The sequence below is a fragment of the Crassostrea angulata genome, chromosome 2, assembly GCF_025612915.1.
Source record: "Crassostrea angulata isolate pt1a10 chromosome 2, ASM2561291v2, whole genome shotgun sequence".
NCBI classification, from domain to species: Eukaryota; Metazoa; Mollusca; class Bivalvia; order Ostreida; family Ostreidae; genus Magallana; species Magallana angulata.
Genome location: NC_069112.1, coordinates 77,534,889 through 77,560,207, shown reverse-complemented (window position 1 = coordinate 77,560,207; position 25,319 = coordinate 77,534,889). Strand labels below are relative to the sequence as shown.

Sequence of the window (25,319 nt, the reverse complement as noted above, 5' to 3'; positions counted from 1 at the left end):
ATGATTATGATCCTAAGGCACACGGCAACCGTAATGGGTTTTTTAATCAAAAGTGAAAATTCAGATTTTTGTTTCAACAGTGTATTTCCCTGACGTTTACATCTATTTATACCCAGGCTACAACATATATACACAGGTGGTCAGTTTTCACACCTCGACGCAGTCAGCCGGTCGTGTGTATAGTCTGCGCCTTTTTCTGTTTGTTCCGAGTTTTTCATTGTTCCAAGACAGACAAAAGATTTTTATCTGTAGACATACACAAAGAAGGAGACAATACATCGTCGATATTAAAAATTACTTTTAAGCGTTGACTTTCATTCGTTAAGAATTTAAATGACAATCATTCAATATCGAACTTCAATTCAAATCATTTGAATCCATGGACATTATCCCGTAACTAGAAATAATTTTTTTATGCCAACATTTACATTTAGCCGCTGTCAACATTACTATACATGTTACCGGTGGTACTTTATTCAAATACTAAAATATTTGTACGTTAGCATGGAGAGAGAGAGAGAGAGAGAGAGAGAGAGAGAGAGAGAGAGAGAGAGAGAGAGATTATCTTGTTTGCCATGATACAATATACCAATATACTGGTTTCAGTAAATAAAGAAAAAAAACGAAAAATCAATTTAAAGGCCGAACATTTTTACCGGGTGGTAAATCTCAGGTGAGGAGGGGGGGGGGGGGCTTAATTTCTAGAAGTGTGAAAGCCTCCGGGGCTGGAAAGTCTACCCGCATGCGGTCGTGAACGTTGCTAATCACTATACACAGGAAGCAAATATTACACAAGATATAAATGATTAGTCAGAATTGGTCTTTGTTTGAATATCTTATTGTTCTAGCGATTACGTGTCGTCCGGATTTTCTCTAAGTGTGTAAAGCAAAAGTTGGTAAACTACATGTAATTCTGCCCCCCCCCCCCTCCCCAAATTTAACTCGGTACATTGTGTTTAGCACTCGACATTGTTTAAGACGTTAATTTTAACAAATATAATTATTGTGTAAAAAAAAAACCATACGATCAGTTAAAATGTTGAATGTAAAGGCAGCCATTATACGATGACAACTAATGGAGTTCGTTCACAATGGATCGTGACGTTTTCGTGCAACAAGTTCCAATTGTCTGTATAACCAGTAAATACAGTTTTTATAGCTCATAAGTTTGTTTTAAAAAGAAAATTTTATACGAATGATTTGGGTTGCATGCTCATTCATCTTCGTGGAATGTATTAGGTCACAAACATTCAACATGATTCAAATATAAATTGCGTATTTTCAATTACTGAATAATAGAAATATTTTTCTCATTTATCCGACCTGTACACAATTTACCTATTACGGAAAGAGAAAATAAATATGTTTGCCTATTAATTGAAATGTCGCTTATAATTGAAGAGATGCTAAAATTTGATTGTGATGCAGGGGGTGTTTATGCCTTCCTGACCTTGTTCCATAAACATTTGGGAAGATAGTTACAACATAAGAGAGAGAGAGAGAGAGAGAGAGAGAGAGAGAGAGAGAGAGAGAGAGAGAGAGAGAGAGAGAGGGTGATATATGTTTTTCTTATTAAAACTATGTAACTATATCATGACAACATTCTAAGCCGTGCAAGAGAAGGTACATGTAGATGTATGACATCTAGTGATAACGAACAGTGTTAAAATTCAAAAGTATATAATTTAAAGTACCGTAACAGAGTGAACTATTATTTGAACAGTGTTCGTTATCACCACATTCCATTTTTAATTTAATTTAACACTATACAATGTACTTATTTTGATACCAGCGACTGCTGGGGGAGGGGGGAGGATTTATAAATATTTAACATGTATAATATCCGACTTGATTTAAATGATAAAAAACGCGTCTAAAATTATGAATATAAAGATAATTTTGTTTATTCATTAATGTTGTATTTTTAAAAATATATATTTCAACTGGATTTAATACTCTCAAGACCACGTATACCCCTATAAGGGAATTGCATAATATCTTGAACAAGGTGTCAGACTGACAATTTACAAGCTTGAATATTGCGACACTCACACCTTTTGATCTACTGAAAGTATGTATACTATACACAGACACTGACTCACTGATCTTCCTGTGAAGTAAAACTTCAAAGACATTTTAAAGTCCAAACCAGTTGGTTATCTTCTCTCTTTTGAAAAAAATTCAGTATGCTGAGCAATATAGTGGATTTTTTTATACCTATAAATTGTAATACATTGTTTTAAATTCTCCGAATTTTAAAACTTTAATGTAACATGTTAACTAATATTTATTAGATAATATTGATAAAATTAAATTCATTGTAAAAAAAAAAACCTAGTTAAATATTGAGTTACTAAAACATTGATATTGAAATATATATATAAATAATGACCCCTTTTAATTGGACGAGTTGCTATATCTCGTATGATAATTGGATTCTGAGTTTTTAATACATGCACGGATCGGAGGATCGGGGGGGGGGGGGGTCAGAAGATAATTCAATTTTTTAAAACTTACATTGTACAACTATCCAAAATATGTCTAAGCTCCCCGAGAAATCGATGATATCCCTGCCTTTTCCCTGACCGTGCATGTAATTATATATGAACTTAAAAGAAATAGAAGCCCATTTTCTCTCTTGTAAGCAATAGGAAAGAATCAAAACAAATCCAGATTTTGGTCTCAAATAAAGTAAATATTCAATTCATTGTTCAAACATATTAATAACTTATAAAAACATAGGTACAGTGGGTTACAGTGGTGTACGGTGTTTGTCAGTACCCTGTACAGTGGTGTACAGTGGGGTACAGTGCTGGTCAGTGCCCCGTACAGTGGTGTACAGTGAGGTACAGTGCTGGTCAGTGGGTAGGTACAGTGCTGTCCAATGGAGTACAGTGGAGTACAGTGGCTCTGTACAGTGGGGTACAGTGGGATACAGTGTGGTACAGTAGCGCTGTACAGTGGGCGTACAGTGGATATACAGTAGGGTACAGTGGTTATACAGTAGATGTCAGACAATGTCAGTCAATTTTTGGGAATATCAGTGGATTTTGAATTCAGTAGTGATTCTGATGTCATACTGCATGTGGTTTGCCTCAAATTGCCTTTCTTCATTGCATTTATATTTTCAATGTACCATTCCCTGTGTTATTGTGTTAGTTTCAAAGACAGCAACAACTCTATAAGTGCTATTTACCAGAAAAAAGACGACTTCTATAAAGTCTAAAAAAGTAGATATCAGTGAAACCCTTCAGTGTGTAGGCCAGATAATAATACATTTGTATGAACTTTGCTTCTGTAAATTTATGGATAAGTAAAATGTGTGTTATTTGAAGCTAATTATTTATATAAATATTGAGTATTCACTCTGATTTTATGAGTCAAATTCGTTAGATACGCCAAACCACGTTGTAAATTATCAATACAAGAAGATATAATTTTCTTTCTTTCTTCTGACAAACACGTATACATGTACATTGTACATTGAATATATTTCTTTCCTGTAATCATTCTATATTGTTAATCTTTTTTTCTACATATACAACTTTGCGTGGTAGCACTGATATCTTAAATGTTATCATATGAGTGCAATATACATGTACAAGCAATAAATAATACACACATCACACATCTACAGCACAGAGATCCCTGTATATAACGAGAATACTCGTCATGAAAGATAACTCCTGGTAGTTTATCGTTGAAGTAGATAACGCACTGTCAATGTACAGAACAGGTGGTGGTAAAGACAGTAGGTATAGTGTTTCTTGTAAACTTATTGTTCCTGAGACAAGTCCACTTTGATATTCATATGGGATACGTACAAATATCATTCCAGTTAGTAGGATGTGTGGTAAATATAGACAGTTGTGTAACTAAGCATTTGTCTTACAGTCATTTCATGGATATCGTTTACAATTTTATGTTATGCTATGAGATGCGGTTAATAGATAAGCTATGAGATATTCATGTAATGCTATGATATTTGAACAAAACGCATCCATACACAGAAGAGTTCCAAAGATTTCGGAGTAAAATAATTAGAAGCCATACTTTACCACTAATCTGCAATGTCAATATTTCTTTATTTAATAAAATCATTTAAAATCGAGTTAAAATCATGTTGTATGTTATGCGATGGTTTGACGAATGAGATAGTATGCTATGGTATGGGATTCCTATACTATGGTATGAGATTCCATTGCTATGCTATAAGATTTCAATGTTATATTATGCTAGGGCGTATGCTGTAAAAGATATGCTTGATTCTACTATAGAACTATATTTACCGCGCAAAACATCACTGTTGGACTCTTTTTCATTAGCTCATATAACAAAGCATACACAGTGTAGCTTTAGTCAGGTGTTGAGCTTACCAAAAAGAAATGTTTATGAAAACGAGTCTGATTCTGATTTTTATGAAAATAAGTCGGAGGTACTATATGAGTGAATATAAAACAATAGTTTAAGTGTATAACGATATATTAAAATATAATGTGTCAGGGAAACTCGTCATTGATGCTTTCGTTGTTCAACTTTTGTATTTTTTCCATTGATAAAACTACAGCAATACAGTTTAACTCATTCATAATCGTTATATTCCACTACTAAAACAATACCAGAAAGATACTTTACTCTTGAGTGCACGCCACGTAAATGTTAACACGTTACACTGGGAGTGATCCTTGAATGAATAGTGTCAAATGAATGCAACCCCCCTCCCCCAACAAACAAAACCCCATAAAACAAAAAAGTGGTTACGCCTCGGTGTTGCAAAATATATTTCTTTAAAATTCCTATATTATTTCAACTAATTTGATATGAGAATAGAGTGGAGAGCTACTACATGAATTCATGTCTTGAAACTATATTTTACGCTTAAGCTTAAAAGTAGGGTCACCTGATCTTTTCGAAATTCAGTTATAATTTGAAATGGAATACTATCGTTTAAATTTTTACATTAGCCTTCTCTTTTCATACTTAAATTATTTTTACCCATGTTTTCTGAATACTTTGTTGGAAACATGTATTAGCATTCTGATTTCATATTGCATGTGATTTGCCTCCAATTGCTTTCCTTCATTGCTTATATATTTTCAATGTACCATTCCCTGTGTTATTGTGTTAGTTTCAAAGACTTTTAAAACTCTATAAGTGCCTTTAACCAGAAAAAGACGACTTCTATAAAGTCTAAAAAAGTAGTGAAACCCTTCACTGTGTAGGCCAGATAGGAATACATTTGTATGAATTTTTTTTTTTTTTTTTTTTTTTTTTTTTTGTGAGTGAATATTTTATTGGCTCAACAATTATGGTACATATATTTTTAGAACATAATTCAAAACGTTTCACAATAGAATAAATGATAAATAGCATGGAAACAGATCAATATACGAGTACTTTGGACACGGAGCTAAAATATTAACATGGATCTAAAATATACATGCATCTTAGTTTTTAACATGGTAGAAAGCATTGATCAGCAATCTTCAAACAATCAAGACAATCAGCTAGAAATATCAGTATATAAAATTTTGACCAATGACTTAAAACTATTTCCAAACCCAAATATACTAAGAACTTTTTCTAAGTAATACCACTCAACTGTATCAAAAGCTTTTTCAAAGTCTACTAGTAAAATCAAGCCTGGGATATTTTTCAAATTTGTATATGCAATAAGGTCTGAAATGGTTCTGATATTTTCACCAATAAACCTTTCTTTTATATAACCTGTTTGATCAGGATCAATTAATTTTGGTAAACTGTCAATGATTCTGTTAGCTAACACCTTTGCCACTAATTTATAGTCAAAATTTAGAGGGGATATAGGCCTCCAGTTTTTTAAATTAGTTCTGTCTTTATCCTTTTTGGGTACTAGAGTGATGACACCCTTTCTTTGATCGTATGACATACACTTTTTTTAATGGAGAAATTTATACTTTCAAGAACTAAGTCTTTGATATCACTCCAAAAATATTTATAAAACTCTACCTGAAAGCAATCGGTTCCTGGGGTTTTATTAAGTTTGAAGTCGGATAGAATTTTAAGACATTCTGATTCCTTAATTTCACCTTCACATTTCTTTGTCTCTTGTTCAGATATTCTAGGAATATTTAAATTATTGAAAAAGGTAAATTCATTTTTAGTTACATTTATTTCAGATGATTTATATAAATTCTGATAATAAATTTTTTCTTCTTCTAGTATAACTTTTATATCTGTCAGAATTGTATTGTTAACTACAAGTTTATCTATACGCTTATTTTTATAATTTCTTTTCTCAAGGGATAGAAAATATTTTGTTGATTTTTATCCTTCTTCGCACCATTTTGCATGAGATCTTAACATGATACCTTTAGTTTTACTGTTATATATCTCTTCTAATTCGTTTTTCCATTCTTGGTACTGATGAAGATTTTAAGGTGAGGGTTGCAAAACAATCAACTGCGTTTGTGATTCAAGTTTTTTATTTAGTTCTTTTTCCCTTTCTCTTTCTTTCCCAGCTTTTATTTTTGAGTATTTAATTATAATTCCTCAAAGTTCACATTTTATAGAATCCCATTTAAGATGTTTATCTTCCATGTCTTTATATTTTTGCTTTAGAGTATTTATATTTTCATGCATGTGATTTACAAAAACATTATCTTCCAGTAAGGAGGCATTAAATTTCCAAAAGCCTGGCCCTCTCTTAGAATTTGAAGCACTATTAATTTGCAATAAGATAAGACTATGATCTGATCTAATTGAGTGTTTAATGTCTGCTTTTATAAAAGGGGATAAGAAAGATGGAACTAGCCAAAAATCTATTCTTGATAAAATAATCGGTTTCTTTTGAAAATAGGTAAATAACTTAGCATCATGATGCTGGCTTCTCCAGATATCTACTAAATCGTGCGTGTCCATAAAACCTTTTAGATTTTCTCTATAAGTAGAATGTGGTTCACTGGTACCACCTTTTTTGTCAAATTGTGGGTTTAAAGTAACATTGAAGTCTCCTCCTATTAAAATATTTTCATCACAAATTTCAGACAAATGATTCAACATGAAATCAAGAAACTGATTTTGTTTAGTTTTATGATCTTTAGTTGGTGCATATATATTGATAAAATAAAAGAGGGTCTCATTGATGTTTATAGTTAATTTTAAAAATCGTCCTTCCTCATCAGTGAATGTATCCGTAACTTTAAAATCTAAATTTTGAGGTGTTAAGATTGCTACACCACATTTATTTGATAAACCATGTGAGAAAAATATTCTGGAACTTTGCTTCTGTAAATTTACGGATATGTAAAATGTGTGTAATATGTAGCTAATTATTTATATAAATAATGAGTATCCACTCTGATTTGTATGAGTCAAATTCGTTAGACACGCTAACCACTTTGTAAATTATCAATACAAGAAGATATATTTTTCTTCTTTCTTCCGAAAAAAACATATACATGTACAGTGTACATTAAATATATTCCTTTTCTGTAATCATTATATATTGTTAATCTTTTTTTCTACATATGTAACTTTGTGTGGTTGTACTGATATCTTAATATCGACATGTTATTATATGAGTGCAATATACAAACAATAAACAATACACACAACACACATCTACTGCACAGAGTTCTCAGTATATAAGGAGAACACTCGTCATGGAAGATAACTCCTGGTAGTTTATCGTTGTATTAGATAACACACTGTCAATGTACTGGGCAGGAGGTGGTACCGACAGTAGGTATAGTGTTTCTTGTAATATTATTGTTCCTGAGACATGGAGTCCTCTTTGATATAAATGTTGGAGACGTACAAATAGATTTCCAGTTAGTAGGATGTGTGGTAAATAAGGACAGTTGTGTGACTAAGCATTTGTCTTACAGTCATTTCATGCATAACTTTTACATTTTTTTGCTATGCAGTAATATGCAGTTTTATTGAGATACTATGAGATTTCAATGCAAAGTAATGAGATTTGAACAAAACGCATCCATACACAGAAGAGTTACACATATTTTGTAATAGAATAATAAGAAGCCAAAATTTACGACCAATCTGCAATGTGAATGAGATTGTATGCTATGGTATGGGATTCCGATGATAGCTATACGATTTCAATGCTGTGTTTAACGACTGCGTATGTTGTAAAAGATATGCTTGACCAATATTTTTACAATATTTACGGCGATAAATATCAACAAAATTCGCTCTGGGACATTGTTATTTAGAACATAAATTTAACTGTTGCACACTGGGACACTGTTGCATTAGCTCATATAACATGGCAAACACAGAGTAGCTTCAGTCAGGTGTTGAGCTTCCCAAAAAAGAAATGTTAATGAAAACGAAGAGTCCGAGGTATTATATGTAAGTAAATAAATAACAATAATGTCAATGTAGAGTGTATAACATATACATGTATATAGAAACATTATAATTTCTCAATGAAAATAGTCATTGAGAATTATATTGCTCCACTTTTCTTTTTATTTTAGGGAGAAAACGACACTATTACAGTTAAACTCATTCATAAACGTTATATTTCACTACTAAACCAATACCGGAAGTATACTTTACTCTATTAAGTGCACGCTTATTAAATGTTCACACGTTACACTAGAAGTGATCCTTGAATGAATAGTGTCAAGTGAATTCAATGCCTGCCCCACCCCCCTCCAAAAAAACACTAAAAAAACAAAAAAACAAAAAAACACCAAACTAACAAACAACAACATAAACAAACAGCACAAAAAATATTGATTGCCAAGTCATCTGATCAAAATTGTCTTTGACAGACTTTTTCCAGACCGAATTATCATTTGCAAAAATGATTATAAAACTTTTTTTGGGGATGCACTTTTAATAAATCATTACCATGGGAATCTGGTATGATTTGTGACTTGAAAGGACTATCTTTGAGGCCACTCCGTTGGCATGAAAGCAATGTCTCATAGCATATTATATATTTTCATTGTACAGTTCATAGGTCCTGGACGATTGAGGAAAAATAGAAAATTGAACAATAATTGATACTTTCAATAAAACTATATTGTTTTTGAATGCTGCAGAAGGAAATAAAACAGAATGCAAATAATATTGTATATAACACAACAATAGACAAGGTGATATTTATCTCTTATTCAAAAACAACAATGCTGATTTTAATTACTTAAATAATTATGCTTGATAGAAAAGTTTTAAAAGGCATAACTAATTGATGAACATAACTAGTCTAAAAAAACTACAGTTCTGACGTATTTCAAAATGTACATTGACGTTAAAAATAAAATAAAGAGAATCTAAATTTTTGTAACAGTATATATTTTTCCTTTAATAGATAAATTTAGGGAGAGTTAAGAAAAACGTATTGAGTGAGATATAAACCTACAATGTAATTGAACAAAAAACCATTCAAAAGCTTTATGGATTGTAAAGCTTATTCATGCCTGCCTTCTCACATCTATACTATTACGTAGCAAAACTCAACTCTTTCGTAAAGAATAAAACATTTATTGAAGAATACATAGCATAAAAATTGCATGAAACATAATGCCATAGTCAAAGTCACAATATAATATAATACGAAATGAAGAATAAGTGATGTGATGTGACAAGTAGAAAATAGGCATTTCCTCAAATAAATGACATAAAACTCGAAGAACAATATTCATACATAAAACCTTGAAAATATCACAAAGTATCCTGAACATAAATGACATCAAACTCGAAGAACAATATTTACACATTAAACCTTGAAAATATCACACAATATCCTGAGATTGAGACTAGTAAAAGTTTTAGACCTTTGGCAGGAATAGATAATAAAGTACCGGGTATATAAGTAAAGATATGGGGTGTTCATCTGCCTTACAAATGATGTACAATAAAAAGGTGGAGAGGAAGGTGGTGGCAAACCGTGGACAATCATGGATGTTTACAAAATGAACAATGACTACGCATGCGCAGACTAGCTTATATGCATAACTTGCCACTGCGCATGCCTAAACTAAAAATACACAGTAGTGGAAAACAATACCACGTGGTAAACAAAACATACAAATAAAGTGGTCAAAATGCATGAACTATGTATGGACATAAATGTGTTTTATGCCTGTCTTATCACATCTATACTATTACGTAGCAAAACTCAACTCTTTCGTAAAGAATAAAACAGGTCATTTATTGAAGAATGCATAGCATAAAAGTTGCATGAAACATAATGCCATAGTCAAAGTCACAGTATAATATAATACGAAATGAAGAATAAGTGATGTGATGTGACAAGTAGAAAATAGGCATTTCCTCCAATAAATGACATAAAACTCGAAGAACAATATTCATACATAAAACCTTGAATATATCACAAAGTATCCTGAGATTGAGACTAGTAAAAGTTTTCGAGCTTAGGCAGAAATAGATAATAAAGTATCTGGTATATAAGTAAAGATATGGGGTGTTCATCTGCCACCTTAACAAGATAGGTTATATCACTCATCGATAGGTTTATATACCTGTATATATATAAATATAGACAATCTTGTTAACGCCCCATATCCAAAAACCACATTGAAATTGAACAGAAATGTCAGTGCATGATTAAGAAAAATTGTACCAAGTTATAACAAAAAACTAATTTGTGGAAAATGGAACACCCTTCAACATAACGACTATTTTTAGAAAAACCATACATGTACAAGCAAAGTTGAGTGTTTTTTTCCCGGACTAAAAGTAAGATAAGTCAAAAAGACAACCCGTAGCTCCTGTCTAATGGTTGATATTAACTAAAAACTAAAAAAGGTTACAACATAAAGACTATTATTACAAAAGACAAAACATGTACAAGCAAATTGACTGTTTGAGCCCCTGACTCAAAGTAAGATAATGGCCCAGATATTCAAAACACAACCAGTAGCCCCTGTCTAATGGTTGCTAGAAAAAAAGGATCGTGAAGCCCCTGTCTTCACTGTCCATTAAAAAATGTCAAAACTCAAACGAATGTCAATCAAAACTTAAGTGTTGGGATTCTAATGTACTTTTCATAAGCACCAGAGTTCAATCTACCCATGCTCTGAATTTGTAATTCCGAAAACCCCTGAGAGGCAGCTGTAGTAGCAGCCTCAATGCGGAAGCTATGAGCTTTGTAAAGATGCAAGTCCAAATTACAAAAAGCTTAAGCCGAACGCAGTTGCTGTGTGAAGTATTGACGCGAAATGGGCGAACCATCCATGAAGGAAAATAACGGCTCTGATGGTGAGGAATGTTTCCTAAGATTTAGGTAATGTAGAAGTGCTTGGCATGGGCAAACTAAAGGATCCGTCGTATTTTGCTGCAGGCGTAGAGTAGTTGTGTTTGCTTTAGAATGCTTAAAGTGAGGTATATTTATATCTACTAGTATATACCTATTGCATGGACTATTGGATCCTAACGTGATATATCCAAAAAGAAGGAAATGCTGGGTTGGAGCATTTGTTTTGGTAAGCTCTCCTACTCGTAAAAAAGCACAAAATGCTAAGGTAAACATGGCCCGGAGGAGGGATTTAGTAAAAGCTGATGTGGTACTAAACTCCAAAGCATGAATTATTTTCTTCAAAATTGTTGGGGTTATAGGTAGCCGTGAGTCAGATGATGGTTTCGATTTCCGGAATCCCTGAAACATTTTACGAATGGTGAAATGTTGTGTAATATCCGTGTAGTTACCAAGTTGGAAAATAAAACTAAGTGACAGGGTGGTAGAGGAGATGCGTTATGTTGAAAGGATTGTTCAATAAAACAGTTGTAGGTTAAATAAGCTGATTTGTAAGCTGAAAATGTTGATTCAGACAGAGAGTTGCGGACTAAAAAAATGGCTGTTTCAGTCAAATCCGCACAAATGCTGGAGGAACTGGAGTTGGCTCGTTGTCCATATGTGGAAAGCTGGCTTTGAATTTTTTCACCTGCAAGCGAGATAGTAAAACAGCGGCTGTATTAGAAATTCCTGGAATATGTTTGGCATGGAAATGAATGTTGTGTTGCAATGAAAGAATCATTAAACGCCTCATCAATTGCATTGGGTTAGGGTCCTTTGATGTAGTTTTGTTTATCACATGCACAACTGCTATATTGTCAGAATGTAATACAACGATACAGTTTTTCAGAAGAGGTACCCATAATTCTAATGCAATGACAAAAGGAAAAAATTTTCTAACTGAAATGTGGTACTTTAACCATTCAGGAGCAAACTCGGAGTAAAACCATTTTGTGCGAAAGGTGCATCCAAATCCGGCATTACTAGCATCAGTAAAAAAAAATGCACTGAAGATGAAGAATTGGTTATGCCAGAAGGAAAAAAAACCTTTGCCATTGAATTGGTTCAAAAACACCCCCAGGCATGCAGGTAGATTCGGTCGATGGTGGTGATATGGTTTTTTGAGGCCAATTGTTAGATCTATAAGACGTCTTAAAAAAGTACGACCAGGAGGAACTACACTACAGGCAAAATTGAGCATACCAATTAAAGATTGCAGTTCCATCAAAGTTGCAGAACGCTTTGCTTTGAATTTTTGAATTTCCAATTCCAATTGAGTTAATTTATCTTGAGGTAATCGAATTTCGAAGTTCAAGGTATCTAATTCCAGGCCCAAAAATGTGAGAGTTGTGGTGGGGTAAACAGTTTTTTTTCCTGATTTTACGGGTAAGCCAATGTCATTAGATAGTTGATAAAAGGCAAGCAGAGCACTGTAACATATTGACGAGTGGGGTTCACTTAGGAAAAGAAAATCGTCTAGGATGTGCACGCAATGTATAGCAGAGAATTTTGTTTCAAGGTTCCATTGAAGAGCCGAGCTGAATTTTTCAAAAAGATTACATGAATAGCTGAGTCCAAAAGGCAATGTTTTGTCGTAGTAATACATATTGTCTACCATGAATTCAAGTAGTTCGAAATCATCTGGATGAATAGGGATCTGTTTATAAGCATTCTCAAGATCTGTCTTTGCTAACAACGCACCCCTTCCCAATTGTCTAATTATATTAATAGCCGTTTCCACTGATTGATATTGTACTGTACACAAATCTTTAGGTATGTTGTGATTTATAGACATACCCTCAGGATAAGATAAATGATGTATCAAACGAAATTCACCGACAGCTTTTTTGGGTACCAATCCAAGAGGTGAAACTTGTATATTAGGAAATGGTGGATTTTGGTAAGGCCCGGCTATATGGTGTGCTCTTAACTCATTGCTGATTTTACTTTGAAGGATTCCATCATTATTGTTCAAAGAAGAGAGATTTCTAGAAATTCTAAAAGCACGTCGCCCCTGATATGGGATTATAAAACCAAAGGTAAACCCACTAATTAAAAATTGGGCCAAAGATGGATCATAGCCGTCAAGATAGCTGGCCAATTTGTCGACTTGAATTGGTGTGATGATATTTATATCCCTATCACTTAGTGGAGCCTTGTTGGTTAGAGGTGCTGGCAGGTTTTCTAGCATTTTGTTTCGCAAAGGTTTGTTTCGGTCTATTGGGACACTGTCTTCGCGGATGCTTTCCCGCACAGTACTGGCAAACATGTTGATGGGGGCAGTTGGTTTTTCTGCACGAGCCAACATTGTTGAGGGACTAGCAGTAGTTATGTGACTTGGATTGGGCACGAAAGGGCTGTTTCTTGTAGTTGATTTTAAAATCTAGTCCAGAAACTTAAGCTTCTTGGTATAGCTCAATATTTTTCTTCTCCCAAGCACATAATGAAGGTTCTTTTTCGCGCCATCGCCTAAACTTTTCATCATACATTAAAGCAGCAGAGTCCCCACACGAGTCAGTAATTCTTTGCACAGTGTGTGCGTACGTCATATTAAGTTTCCAATTTCGTGGGAAAACTTTTCTGCATAGATTGCGACAAATATGTGGAACGCCTCTACCCATTTAATTATATATTTAATAGGGCTCTTGTCGTTTGCCTTAACAAAAATGAGCTCACCATTTTTATCAACTGATTTATACTTGTCTGTCTCATCATGATCAAAATCATTTGGCAACAGGACAGCAAATTCGATGAACTCATTGGCGTGGATTTTTGCCCTAATTTTGGAAGCTACACCCAATGTTAAACCAGTTGCCGAGCGTGAATCCCCTTCAGTATTCTGATTAAGCAACTGCATACCTTGAGAAGTTATCTCTTGCAGTAGGGAATGGTGAGGTGTTACTGCTTGCGAAGAGGCTTGTTGAGTGTCGGCTGATTGCTGTTGTGAAGTTGCAGTCTGCATGGGGATTGACAATGAAGGATTGCTCTCACCATGGGGATATTCATCCATATAGCGTCGACAAGTATTTTCAATGGTTGGGATGATAGAGGCCATGCACGTCCTTATCATTGTGTCCCTGTCCTCATGAGACATAAGACCGCTTTGAGGTTGGGTTTCTGTGGGAGGATGCGAGGCTGTCTTGTTCCGCCTCCTGCGTTTTGGTGTGGATGCCATCAAAATCTAATAGAGTAAAATATAAAGGAAATGAAGATGTTAATATTTAAACTAAAATGATCATATACAAGAATTTGCATAGCCAAAAAGCTTTCATGCTATCTTCAACCTGATCTAATGTAAGGTAAAACTGTGGCATAGCAGCTTGTTATATACCCCAGGTATATATATATATATATATATATATATATATATATATATATATATATATATATATATATATATATATATATATATATATATATATATATATATATATATATATATATATATTATGCTCTCAGACAATTAGTGTTAAGCTTGTTATAAATGTTATAACACATTGCTTATAGCAGAAAGAATTCTGCCATACATTTAGTAGTTTTATCACTTACATATGCCATAGCACTAGAGGTGTACATTTTAGTTGCTTGGCATAGCCTGAGGCTCTGTTTTATATGTAAACATTGCAAAACTCCTTATTATATCATACGTGTATCATTGCTCCTGCCGCCATAGCATTGGAGCTGTATCTTATATTCATTCAAATAAGCTGATATAGCTTTAAAATAACCAGAAATATTCATATTCGGGTATTTGTTTGGTAAATTGTCATAGACCAAAAAACAAAGCTGTTACCTGTATCCAAACAAATTATAACAAGTGATGCAAAGTCTTATCTTCAGATTGATCTGGATGCTTTGAACTGATATAAACATATCAGGTTAAATAGATAATATTACAAACATAAGGTTAGTCTAAAAAAATTGTTAAAGGTTTAAGGAACACTTGGTAAAATGTTAATTACTTCAAGCGTAACCGCATTGTTCACATCAGACTTATTAAACAAAAATATGAGAAATAAAATTGCACGATGGGTGGTTACAAAGCAATATTTACAGCTAGAAGCCCCTGTCGTCATTGCTGTTTACAGAAGGACTATGCTTGGGTTCCTGTCTTAGCTGAATTAATAGGACACCTCTAATCTGTCTAAACAGTTTATGGAACCCCAAGTCATTAAGATGAACCCCATCGCATAAGATTGGTTTCTGACTTTCCGCGAATCCTCTCAGCTTCCAAAATGTTACTGTGTGACAAGCACAAAATTGCTTAAGAAGTCTAGTGGCTTTTTTGACTCGTTGATTATAAATAAGTCACTTCTCTAGGGAGAAAACTAAGCACGGTAACAGACTTTAAATGGAAACACCTTTTAAGTTGAGTCACATTGGCAGTCAATTTAGAAACAATACATTCCAAACTAAAATCTAGTTCACCCGAGTCCAAATCATTGCCTCCAATGAAAACAATTAGGTGCTGAGGTCTACACCGTCGTACTGCAGATGTAATAAGGGATAGATGGTGACCATTGTTCACAAGTCCTCCACTTATACCGGAATAGTTCACCTCTTTGAGTTCATATATATTAAACACAAAATTAGCGGAACGACATGAACCTAAGAATGTTTTGAGTCTTTTCACATGCGAATCGCCCAGTCTCAATGTTGACATTATGAAATAAACAATAGAAAAATTTGACACAGATATTTTCACACATTACACACAAATATACACAAGTTCAAACTGCTGTATAATAAATTACATCCACGTCTCTGGTACATCGCACACAATAACTTTGGCATCGATGGGCAACAATGTTATGACTGGAGTGTCACTGGCCCCATTTTGAACCGCGCGAAAATCACTTCTGCAGTACCATGAAGCCTTGATAAATCGCTAAAAAACGGGATATAGATAACGTTACCTATGAGAACACACACCAGGTCCCGTTAGTGAATTGTTGAAGTCGCAGAATATCGTAAAATTGGACGGACGGGGTCGTAATTCATGTACACATCTTCTTTCACAAACCGTAGACAATCATGGATGTTTACAAAATGAACAATGACTACGCATGCGCAGACTAGCTAATATGCATAACTTGCCAGTGCGCATGCCTAAACTAAAAATACACAGTAGTGGAAAACAATACCACGTGGTAAACAAAACATACAAATAAAGTGGTCAACATGCATAAACTATTTATGGACATAAATGTTTTTTTAAACACATCTGGTTGAGTTACATTGAAACTGCTCAATGCTGTTCTTGTAAAGTTTTGCATGGTATTTTTCCAACCAATCACATAATGTTTTAAAAAGGATGTAACACTCTCCGATACACATTTCATAAATACATAAAAGTCGTATATTTGTCTAACACAGCGTGCAATTTGATCAAGTGGTTACTAATCAATGAATTATTCTAATAAAGAAAATCATTCAATAAACAATAATGCAATAACCACATTCATCAATAGAAGAGAGTTATGTTATTTATTAATTGACAGGTAAAAAATTAAATTATGAATTGTTGAGTTAAATCTCAACAAAATACCAAAGAAAAACCCAAAACATATTTATATTTATTCATGAAAAAAATAGCAATAAATGCTTTGCATTTACAACTCGACACATCAACTGAATTATATCTTTGAATTTTTCATTCTACGTTAATCAATATCCAAAACCTATGTAATGTTCAATTATGACGTCACGTTTGGTTCAAATAACAAAAATTCATTACATGTGTGATACCACTGTATATTGAGCGAAACATAAACGTTATAAATATATATAACATTTTAAGTGGGACTTGCAAATCATTTGAAAGTATTGGCAACGCCTCAAGAATTCCAAAATATTTTTCTTAAAAATTCGTAAACTATTTTAATCACATCTATATGAGAATAACCTGTTAAGCTACTGAATTCATGTCTTGAAAATGTATTCTTCGATTAAGCTTCAAAGTAGGGCCATTTGATCTTTTCAATGACATTATTTTTTTTCTCTGAAACTCAGTTATAATTTGAAACTGAATACCGTTGTTTTAATATTTCATTAGTCTTATCTGTATAAACTTAAATGATTTTACTAATGTCTTCTTAATACTTTGTTGGAAACATGTATAAGAATTCTGATGTCATGCTGCATGTAATTTGCCTCCAATTGCTTTCCTTCATTGCTTATATATTTTTAATGTACACTTTCCTGTGTTATTATGTTAATTTTAAAGACAGTAAAAACTCTATAATGTATGTGGGCCACATAAGAATACATTTGTTTGAACTATTTTTCTGTAAATTTACGGATATGTAAAATGTGTGTAATATGTAGCTAATGGTTTATATAAAAATTGAGTATCCACTCTGATTTTTATGAGTCAAATTCGTTAGATACGCTAACCACTTTGTAAATTATCAATACAAGAAGATATATTTCTCCCTCTTTCTTCTGACAAACACATATACTAGTACATGTACAGGGTACATTGAATATATTTCTTTCCTGTAATCATTTTATATTGTTAATCTTTTTTTCTACATATGCGACTCTGTGTGGTAGCACTGATACGTTAATATTGACATGTTATTATATGAGTGCAATATAAAAACAATAAATACTAAACACAACACACATCTACTGCACAGAGCTCCCTGTATATAACGAGAATACTCTCCATGGAAGATAACTCCTGGTAGTTTGTTGTTGTATTAGATAACACACTATTAATGTACAGGACATGTGTTGGTAAAGACAGTAGGTATAGTGTTTCTTGTAAACTTATTGTTCCTGAGACAAGTCCACTTTGATATACATATTGGATACGTACAAATATCATTCCAGTTAGTAGGATGTGTGGTAAATATCGACAGTTGTGTAACTAGGCATTTGTCTTACAGTCATTTCATGCATATCTTTTACAATTTTATGCTATACTATGATACGGAGTTTATTTATATGCTATGAGAATGTAATGATATTTGAAAAAAATGCACCCATACACAAAAGAATTCCAAACATTTTGAAATGGATTAATAAGAAGCCATTATAATTTACCACCAATCTGCAATGTGAATACTTATTCTTTGAAATAAAATTATTCCAAACCGAGTTAAATTCATGGTGTATGCCATGCTATAATATACCATGGTGTGATATGACAAATAAGAATCTATGAGATTGTATATTATGATATGAGATTCCAGTGCTATATTATGGGATTTCAACGCATGCTATACTTGTTCAATGTTATGTTTTACTATTGCGTATATTGTAAAAGATATGCTTGATCTTACTGTAGAACTATAGTTACAGCGATAAATATCAACATAATTCGCTGTGGGACATTATTTTTAGAACATATTTTCAACTGTTGCAGACTGGGACACTGTTGCATTAGCTCATATATCAAAGTAAACACAATGTAGCTTCAGTCAGGTGTTGATCTTACCTAAAAGAAATGTTTATGAGAACGAAGAGTCCGAAGTACAATATAAGTAATACTTATCAATAATTTCAATGTAGTGTGTATAACAAAATGTAGAAACATTATCATTCTCAATGAAACTGGTCATTGAGAACTCCAACGCTCCACTTTTGTTTTTATTCTAGTGATAAAACGACAGCATTGTAACTCATTCATAATCGTTATGTGCACTACTTAAACAATATCGCAAATATTCTTTTGAGTGCACGCAACCTAAATGTTCACACGTTATACTGGAATTGATCCGTGAATGAATAGTGTCAAATGAATGCAACCCCCCCCTCCCCCCGAAAAAAAAAAACAAAAACAATAAAGAAAAAATTGGTTACGCCTCGGTGTTGCAAAATATATTTCTTTAAAATTCCTAAATTATTTCAACTAAATTTATATTACAATAGAGAGTAGAGCTACTGCATGAATTCATGCATTGAAACTATATTCTACGCTTAAGCTTAAAAGGTGGGACACTTGATCTTTTCGAAATTCAGTTATAATTTGAAATGAAGTTCTATTGTTTCAATTTTTACATTAGCCTTATCTGTTCATACTTAAATGATTTTTACTCATGTTTTCTTAATACTTTGTTGGAAACATGTATTAACATTCTGATTTCATATTGCATGCTTTCCTCATTGCATATATATTTTCAATGTACCCTTCCCTGAGTCATTGTGTTAGTTTAAAAGACTTTAAAAACTCTATAAGTGCTATTAAACAGAATAAGACGACTTCTTTAAAGACTTTAAAAACGTAGATGTCAGTGAAACCCCTCAGTGTGTAGGCCAGATAAGAATACATTTTTATGAGCTTTGCTTCTGTAAATTCACGGATATGTAAAATGTGTGTAATATGTAGCTAATTATTTATATAAATATTGAGTATCCACTCTGATTTTATGAGTCAAATTCGTTAGATACGCCAAACCACTTTGTAAATTATTAATACAAGAAGATATATTTTTCTTTTTTTCTTCTGACAAAAACATATACATGTACATTGAATATATTTCTTTCCTGTAATCATTATATATTGTTAATTTTTTTTCTACATATGCAACATTGCGTGGTTACATTGATATCTAAATATCGACATGTTATTGTATGAGTGCAATATACAATCAATAAACAATACACACAACACACATCTCTACTTCACAGAGTTCCCTGTATATAACGAGAATTCTCGTCATGGAAGATAACTCCTGGTAGTTTATCGTTGTATTAGACAATGTACTATCAATACACAGGACAGGTGGTGGTAATGACAGCAGGTATAGTGTTTCTTGTAAAGTTATTGTTCCTGAGAGATGAAGTCCCCTCTGATATAAATGTTGGATACGTACAAATATCATTCCAGTTAGTAGGATATGTGGTAAATATCGAGTTGTGTAACTAGGCATTTGTCTTACAGTCATTTCATTCATGTCTTTTACAATGTTTTGTTATGATATGCAGTTTATTGAATTGCAATGAGATTTCAATGCAATGCTATTAGATATATAGATATTGAGTATCCACTCTGAGTTTAGAAGTCTAATTCGTTAGATACGCCAAATTACTTTGTAAAATATCAATACAAGAAGATATATTGTTTCTTCTTTCTTCTGACAGAAACATATACATGTACAATGTACGTTGAATATTTTTCTTTCCTGTAATCATTATATATTGTAAATCTTTTTTTTTTCAACATATGCAACATTGTGTGGTAGCAGTGATATGTTAATATCGAAAACGACATGTTATTATATGAGTGCAATATACAAACAATAAATACTACACACAGCACACATCTCTACTTCACAGAGCTCTCTGTATATAACGAGAATACTCTTCATGGAAGATAACTCCTGACAGTTTATTGTTATATTAGATAACACACTGTCAATGTACAGGACAGGTGTTGGTACAGACAGCAGGTAGGCGTATAGTGTTTCTTGTAAAGTTATTGTTCCTGAGACAAGTCAACTTTGATATACATATTGGATACGTACAAATATCATTCCAGTTAGTAGGATGTGTGGTAAATATAGACAGTTGTGCAACTGAGCATTTGTCTTACAGTCATTTCGTGCATATCTTTTATAATTTTATGTGATGCTATGATACGCGGTTTATTGATATGCTATGAGAATGCTATAATATTTGTACACAATGCACCATACACAAAAGAATTTCAAACATTTTGAAATATATTAATAACAAGCCATAATTAAACACTAACCTGCAATGTCAACATTTATTCTTTGAAATAAAGTTATTCAAAACCGAGTTAAAATCATGGTGTATGCTATGCTATGATATACCATGGTATGATATGACAAATAAGAATCTATGAGATTGTATATTATAATATGAGATTCCAGTGCTATAGTATGGGATTTCAACGCATGCTATACTAGTTCAATACTATGATTTACTATTGTGTATATTGTAAAAGATATGCTTGATCTTACTGTAGAACTATAGTTACGGCGATAAATATCAACATAATTAGCTGTGGGACATTGTTTTCAGATCATATATTCAACTGTTGCAGACTGGGACAATGTTGCATTAGCTCATATAACAAAGCAAACACAGTGTAGCTTCAGTCAGGTGTTGATCTTACCTAAAAGAAATGTTTATGAACACAAAGAGTAGTGTGTATAACAATATGTAGAAACATTAAAATTTCTTAATGAAACTGGTCATTGAGAATAAGAACCAGTGTGCGCGGGAAAAAGAACGAGCTAAACCTACAGTTCATCAAACAAAATTTTTTGTCTACGTCCCATAATGCTCTCTAATGTTTTCACCCGTGGTGCTATGCCAAAAATGGCCGACTTTTAACTCGTAATTTACGGTGTCTTAAGGTTTGAAGACACGTTTTGAGTACCGCATATGCTTTGGCGAGACTCAAGAAATTTGTTACATGCTTCCATACCTTCGTATATTGAGTCGAAATACGTAAACAAAGACGAACAAATCATGGATGACGTCACAGTGCTCTCGCTCTATATTTCCCGCGATAAATTTAGAGGTGGATCAAACATCTGTAATGCGTTTACTAGCTATTTCAGTATAGACTGCGATACCTGCCTCATTGACATATGATTTGTTTTTATTTATTTTTTTTACATAGAGATTATATAAATAAATACTAGCAAGAGCCATACTTTACTCAATTTTTAAGCTAATTGTGCATGCATGTACAGTAGGCAGGTAAGTATATGAGTAGGCAGGAAATAAACAATAGGACATTTTGAACAAAATAAAAAGGAATAAAGAAAAAAAATAAACAGTTAAAAAAATTATGTAGATATTGCATATAGTCAAACCATTAAATTTAAAGGTGGGAAATGACACACCTACAAGGGGGGTTGCGCTGTATGTATCATAACCATTAAAATTACATATGTAGTACCTTTGGCATACTCATTGTAGAGCAATACTCTCTCAAAAATTCTTTGACGTTCGGTGATACTTAAATAACACTAGGTTGACAATGATGCAAGGTATGTGTAATTCTTGCTGCGCTCGCCAGAACGGTAGCACCGTAAAACATATTAATTTGAAATGAAATGCTATTTTTTAAATTTTTACATTAGCCTTATCTGTTCATACTTAGATGCTTTTTACCCATGTTTTCTTAATACTTTGTTGGAAACATGTATTAGCATTCTGATTTCATATTGCATGTGATTTGCCTCCAATTGCTTTCCTTCATGGCTTATATATTTTCAATGTACCCTTCCCTGTGTTATTGTGTTAGTTTCAAAGACTTTAAAAACTCTATAAGTGCTATTAACCAGAAAAAGACAACTTCTATAAAGTCTAAAAAAGGAGATGTCAGTGAAACCCTTCAGTGTGTAGGCCAGATAAGAATACATTTGTATGAATTTTGCTTCTGTAAATTTACGGATATATAAAATGTGTGTAATATGTAGCTAACTATCTATATTAATATTGAGTATGCACTCTGATTTTATGAGTCAAATTAGTTAGATACGCCAAACCACTTTGTAAATGATCAATACAAGAAGATATATTTTTCTTTTTTTCTTCTGACAAAAACATATACATGTACAGTGTACGAGGGTTGTTTGGAAAATATTGAAACAACACGGATATTTCCATTTCTAAATTACGAATTATGATGAAAATAGGCATAAACATTGAACAAAAACATTAACAAATACTGTAAAATCATTAAATTTCGTGGGGGCCAATTTTCATGGATTGCTTAAATTTTACAGGTTCATGGGGACGTAATTTCGTGTATTCTCTGAAACCTAGAAAGGAAATATGACTTTATTACAATAATTTATTAATTCGTGGATGATGTTAATTCGTGGTTGAGAGGTACCCACGAATTCCACGAAAATTGAGCCACCACGATGATTCCACAGTAATTAAAGAAAGTAATATTTAAAAAATGTTTAATATTTTGTTTACAACGGTAGATTACCAAATCGGTGGTGGGGTACCCGGCGCAAGCATAAACTCGGATAATAAGAAAACTAGAACACCGTCTTTCTAAGTGTCCGCAAACTTACAGCTTATACTAAAAGAAATTAGATTATATTTGTTCATTTTGCTATTTATTGTGACTAACTTTTGATCAAGTTTCACGAGTGTTTGAGTTGAAATACGGATATGGTACAGATATATTTACCAAGCAATAGGAATTTGAAAACGACGGTATATAGAAATTTCACGCCAAAGCGGCGCAGTGAAGATACATCAAATAAATGGTAATTTCGGAAAAAGACCTTTTAATACCACCCAACTGCTTTAACAAACACTATACGACGGCAAGGGATAAAGAACTTCAGTTTATCGTCTTTTTTCGCTAATTGTTTAGCTAGAATTCAGACAAAGTGACTAAATATCAAATACTTTTTACACACTAACTGATGTAAACAGTTCTAAAATATGTACACAGGATCTATGTAGGAGACATTTCACAGTAATTTGACTTTCAGTTAGAAATGGCCCGATTTTTTTTAACAAAATCAAGTATGGAAGGAATAGGCGGATGTTGACATCTTGAAATGTAAAAAAAGATGAGAAATGAAGAATTAATTCTAATTTCTCTTTGTTTGTTAGGTTTATAAAACAATAAGAAGCGTCAAAATGACATTGCGGTAAGTTTGCAGTTGCGCCAGGTCACTGGGGGATGGCAATTTGGTCAGCTTACCAGAAATGATCCAATCATGCTATGGACAATAAAATTTTTACATTGATAAACTTTATCCTGGTGTACGTTTTGGTGAAATTTCAAGGATTTATCTTTTTCTCAAAGGAAATAAGAGTAAATTTCTCAATAATTTCCGAACAACCCTCGTACATTGAATATATTTCTTTCCTGTAATCATTATATATTGTTAATCTTTTTTCTACATATGCAACATTGCGTGATAGCATTGATATCTTAATATCGACATGTTATTATATGAGTGCAATATACAAGCAATAAACAATACACACAACACACATCTACTTCAAAGAGCTCCCTGTATATAATGAGAAAACTCTTCATGGAAGATAACTCCTGGTAGTTTATCGTTGAAGTTGATAACGCACTGTCAATATACAGGACAGGTGGTGGTACAGACAGCAGGTATAGTGTTTCTTGTAATGTAATTGTTCCTGCGAGATGAAGTCCCCTATTATATCAATATTAAATACGTACAAATATCATTTCAGGTATTAAGATGTGTGTTAAATATAGACAGTTGTGTAACAAGGCATTTGTCTTACAGTTATTTCATGCATATCTTTTACAATGTTTTGTTATGATATGCAGTTTATAGAGATGCAATGAGATTTCAATGCAATGCTATTAGATATATATATATTGAGTATCCACTCTGAGTTTAGGAGTCAAATTCGTTAGATACGCCAAACCACTTTGTAAAATATCAAGAAAAGAAGATAATTATATTGTTTCTTCTTTTTTCTGACAGAAACATTTACATGTACAGTGTACGTTGAATACTTTTCTTTCCTGTAATCATTATATATTGTAAATCTTTTTTTTCAACATATGCAACATTGTGTGGTAGCATTAATATGTTAATATCGAAAACGACATGTCATTATATGAGTGCAATATACAAACAATAAACAATACACACAACACACATCTACTGCACAGAGTTCTCTGTATATAACGAGAACACTCGTCATGGAAGATAACTCCTGGTAGTTCATCGTTGTATTAGATATCACACTGTCAATGTACAGGACAGGAGGTGGTGCCGCCAGTACATACAGTGTTTCTTGTAATGGCATTGTTCCTGAGACATGGAGTCCTCTTTGATATAAATGTTGGATACGTACAAATAAATTTCCAGTTAGTAAGATGTGTGGTAAATAAAGACAGTTGTGTGACTAAGCATTTGTCTTACAAGTCATTCATGCATAACTTTAACAATAGTTTGCTATGCTATAATATGCAGTTTTATTGAGATGCTATGAGATTTCAATGCATTGCTATGAGATTTGAACAAAACGCATCTATACACAGAGGATTTACACATATTTTGTAATAGAATAATAAGAAGCCAAAATATTAACCACCAAT

General features: G+C 32.9%; 1 protein-coding gene across 5 annotated transcripts; it reads right to left on the bottom strand.

Moving 5' to 3' along the window:
* Positions 1 to 8,896: 8,896 nt before the first annotated feature.
* On the bottom strand, positions 8,897 to 16,458 carry LOC128170928 (uncharacterized). 5 transcript variants are annotated; one of them, XR_008241945.1, is made up of 4 exons: positions 15,324 to 16,456; positions 15,063 to 15,129; positions 14,129 to 14,450; positions 8,897 to 11,918 (listed from the first exon to the last, which is right to left on the bottom strand). XR_008241945.1 is itself a non-coding variant. In XM_052836697.1 (3 exons), exon 3 carries the CDS (start codon positions 13,575 to 13,577, stop codon positions 11,841 to 11,843), a length of 1,737 nt encoding a protein of 578 aa, XP_052692657.1. In that variant the 5' UTR covers positions 13,578 to 14,450; positions 15,063 to 15,129; positions 15,324 to 16,458; the 3' UTR covers positions 8,897 to 11,840. The 5 variants fall into 5 exon arrangements, 4 of the variants coding, with proteins under 4 accessions (XP_052692657.1, XP_052692659.1, XP_052692658.1 ...); XM_052836697.1 differs by having other exon boundaries at positions 8,897 to 14,450; positions 15,324 to 16,458; XM_052836699.1 differs by having other exon boundaries at positions 8,897 to 14,450; positions 16,186 to 16,456.
* Between the last annotated feature and the right edge of the window lie 8,861 nt (positions 16,459 to 25,319).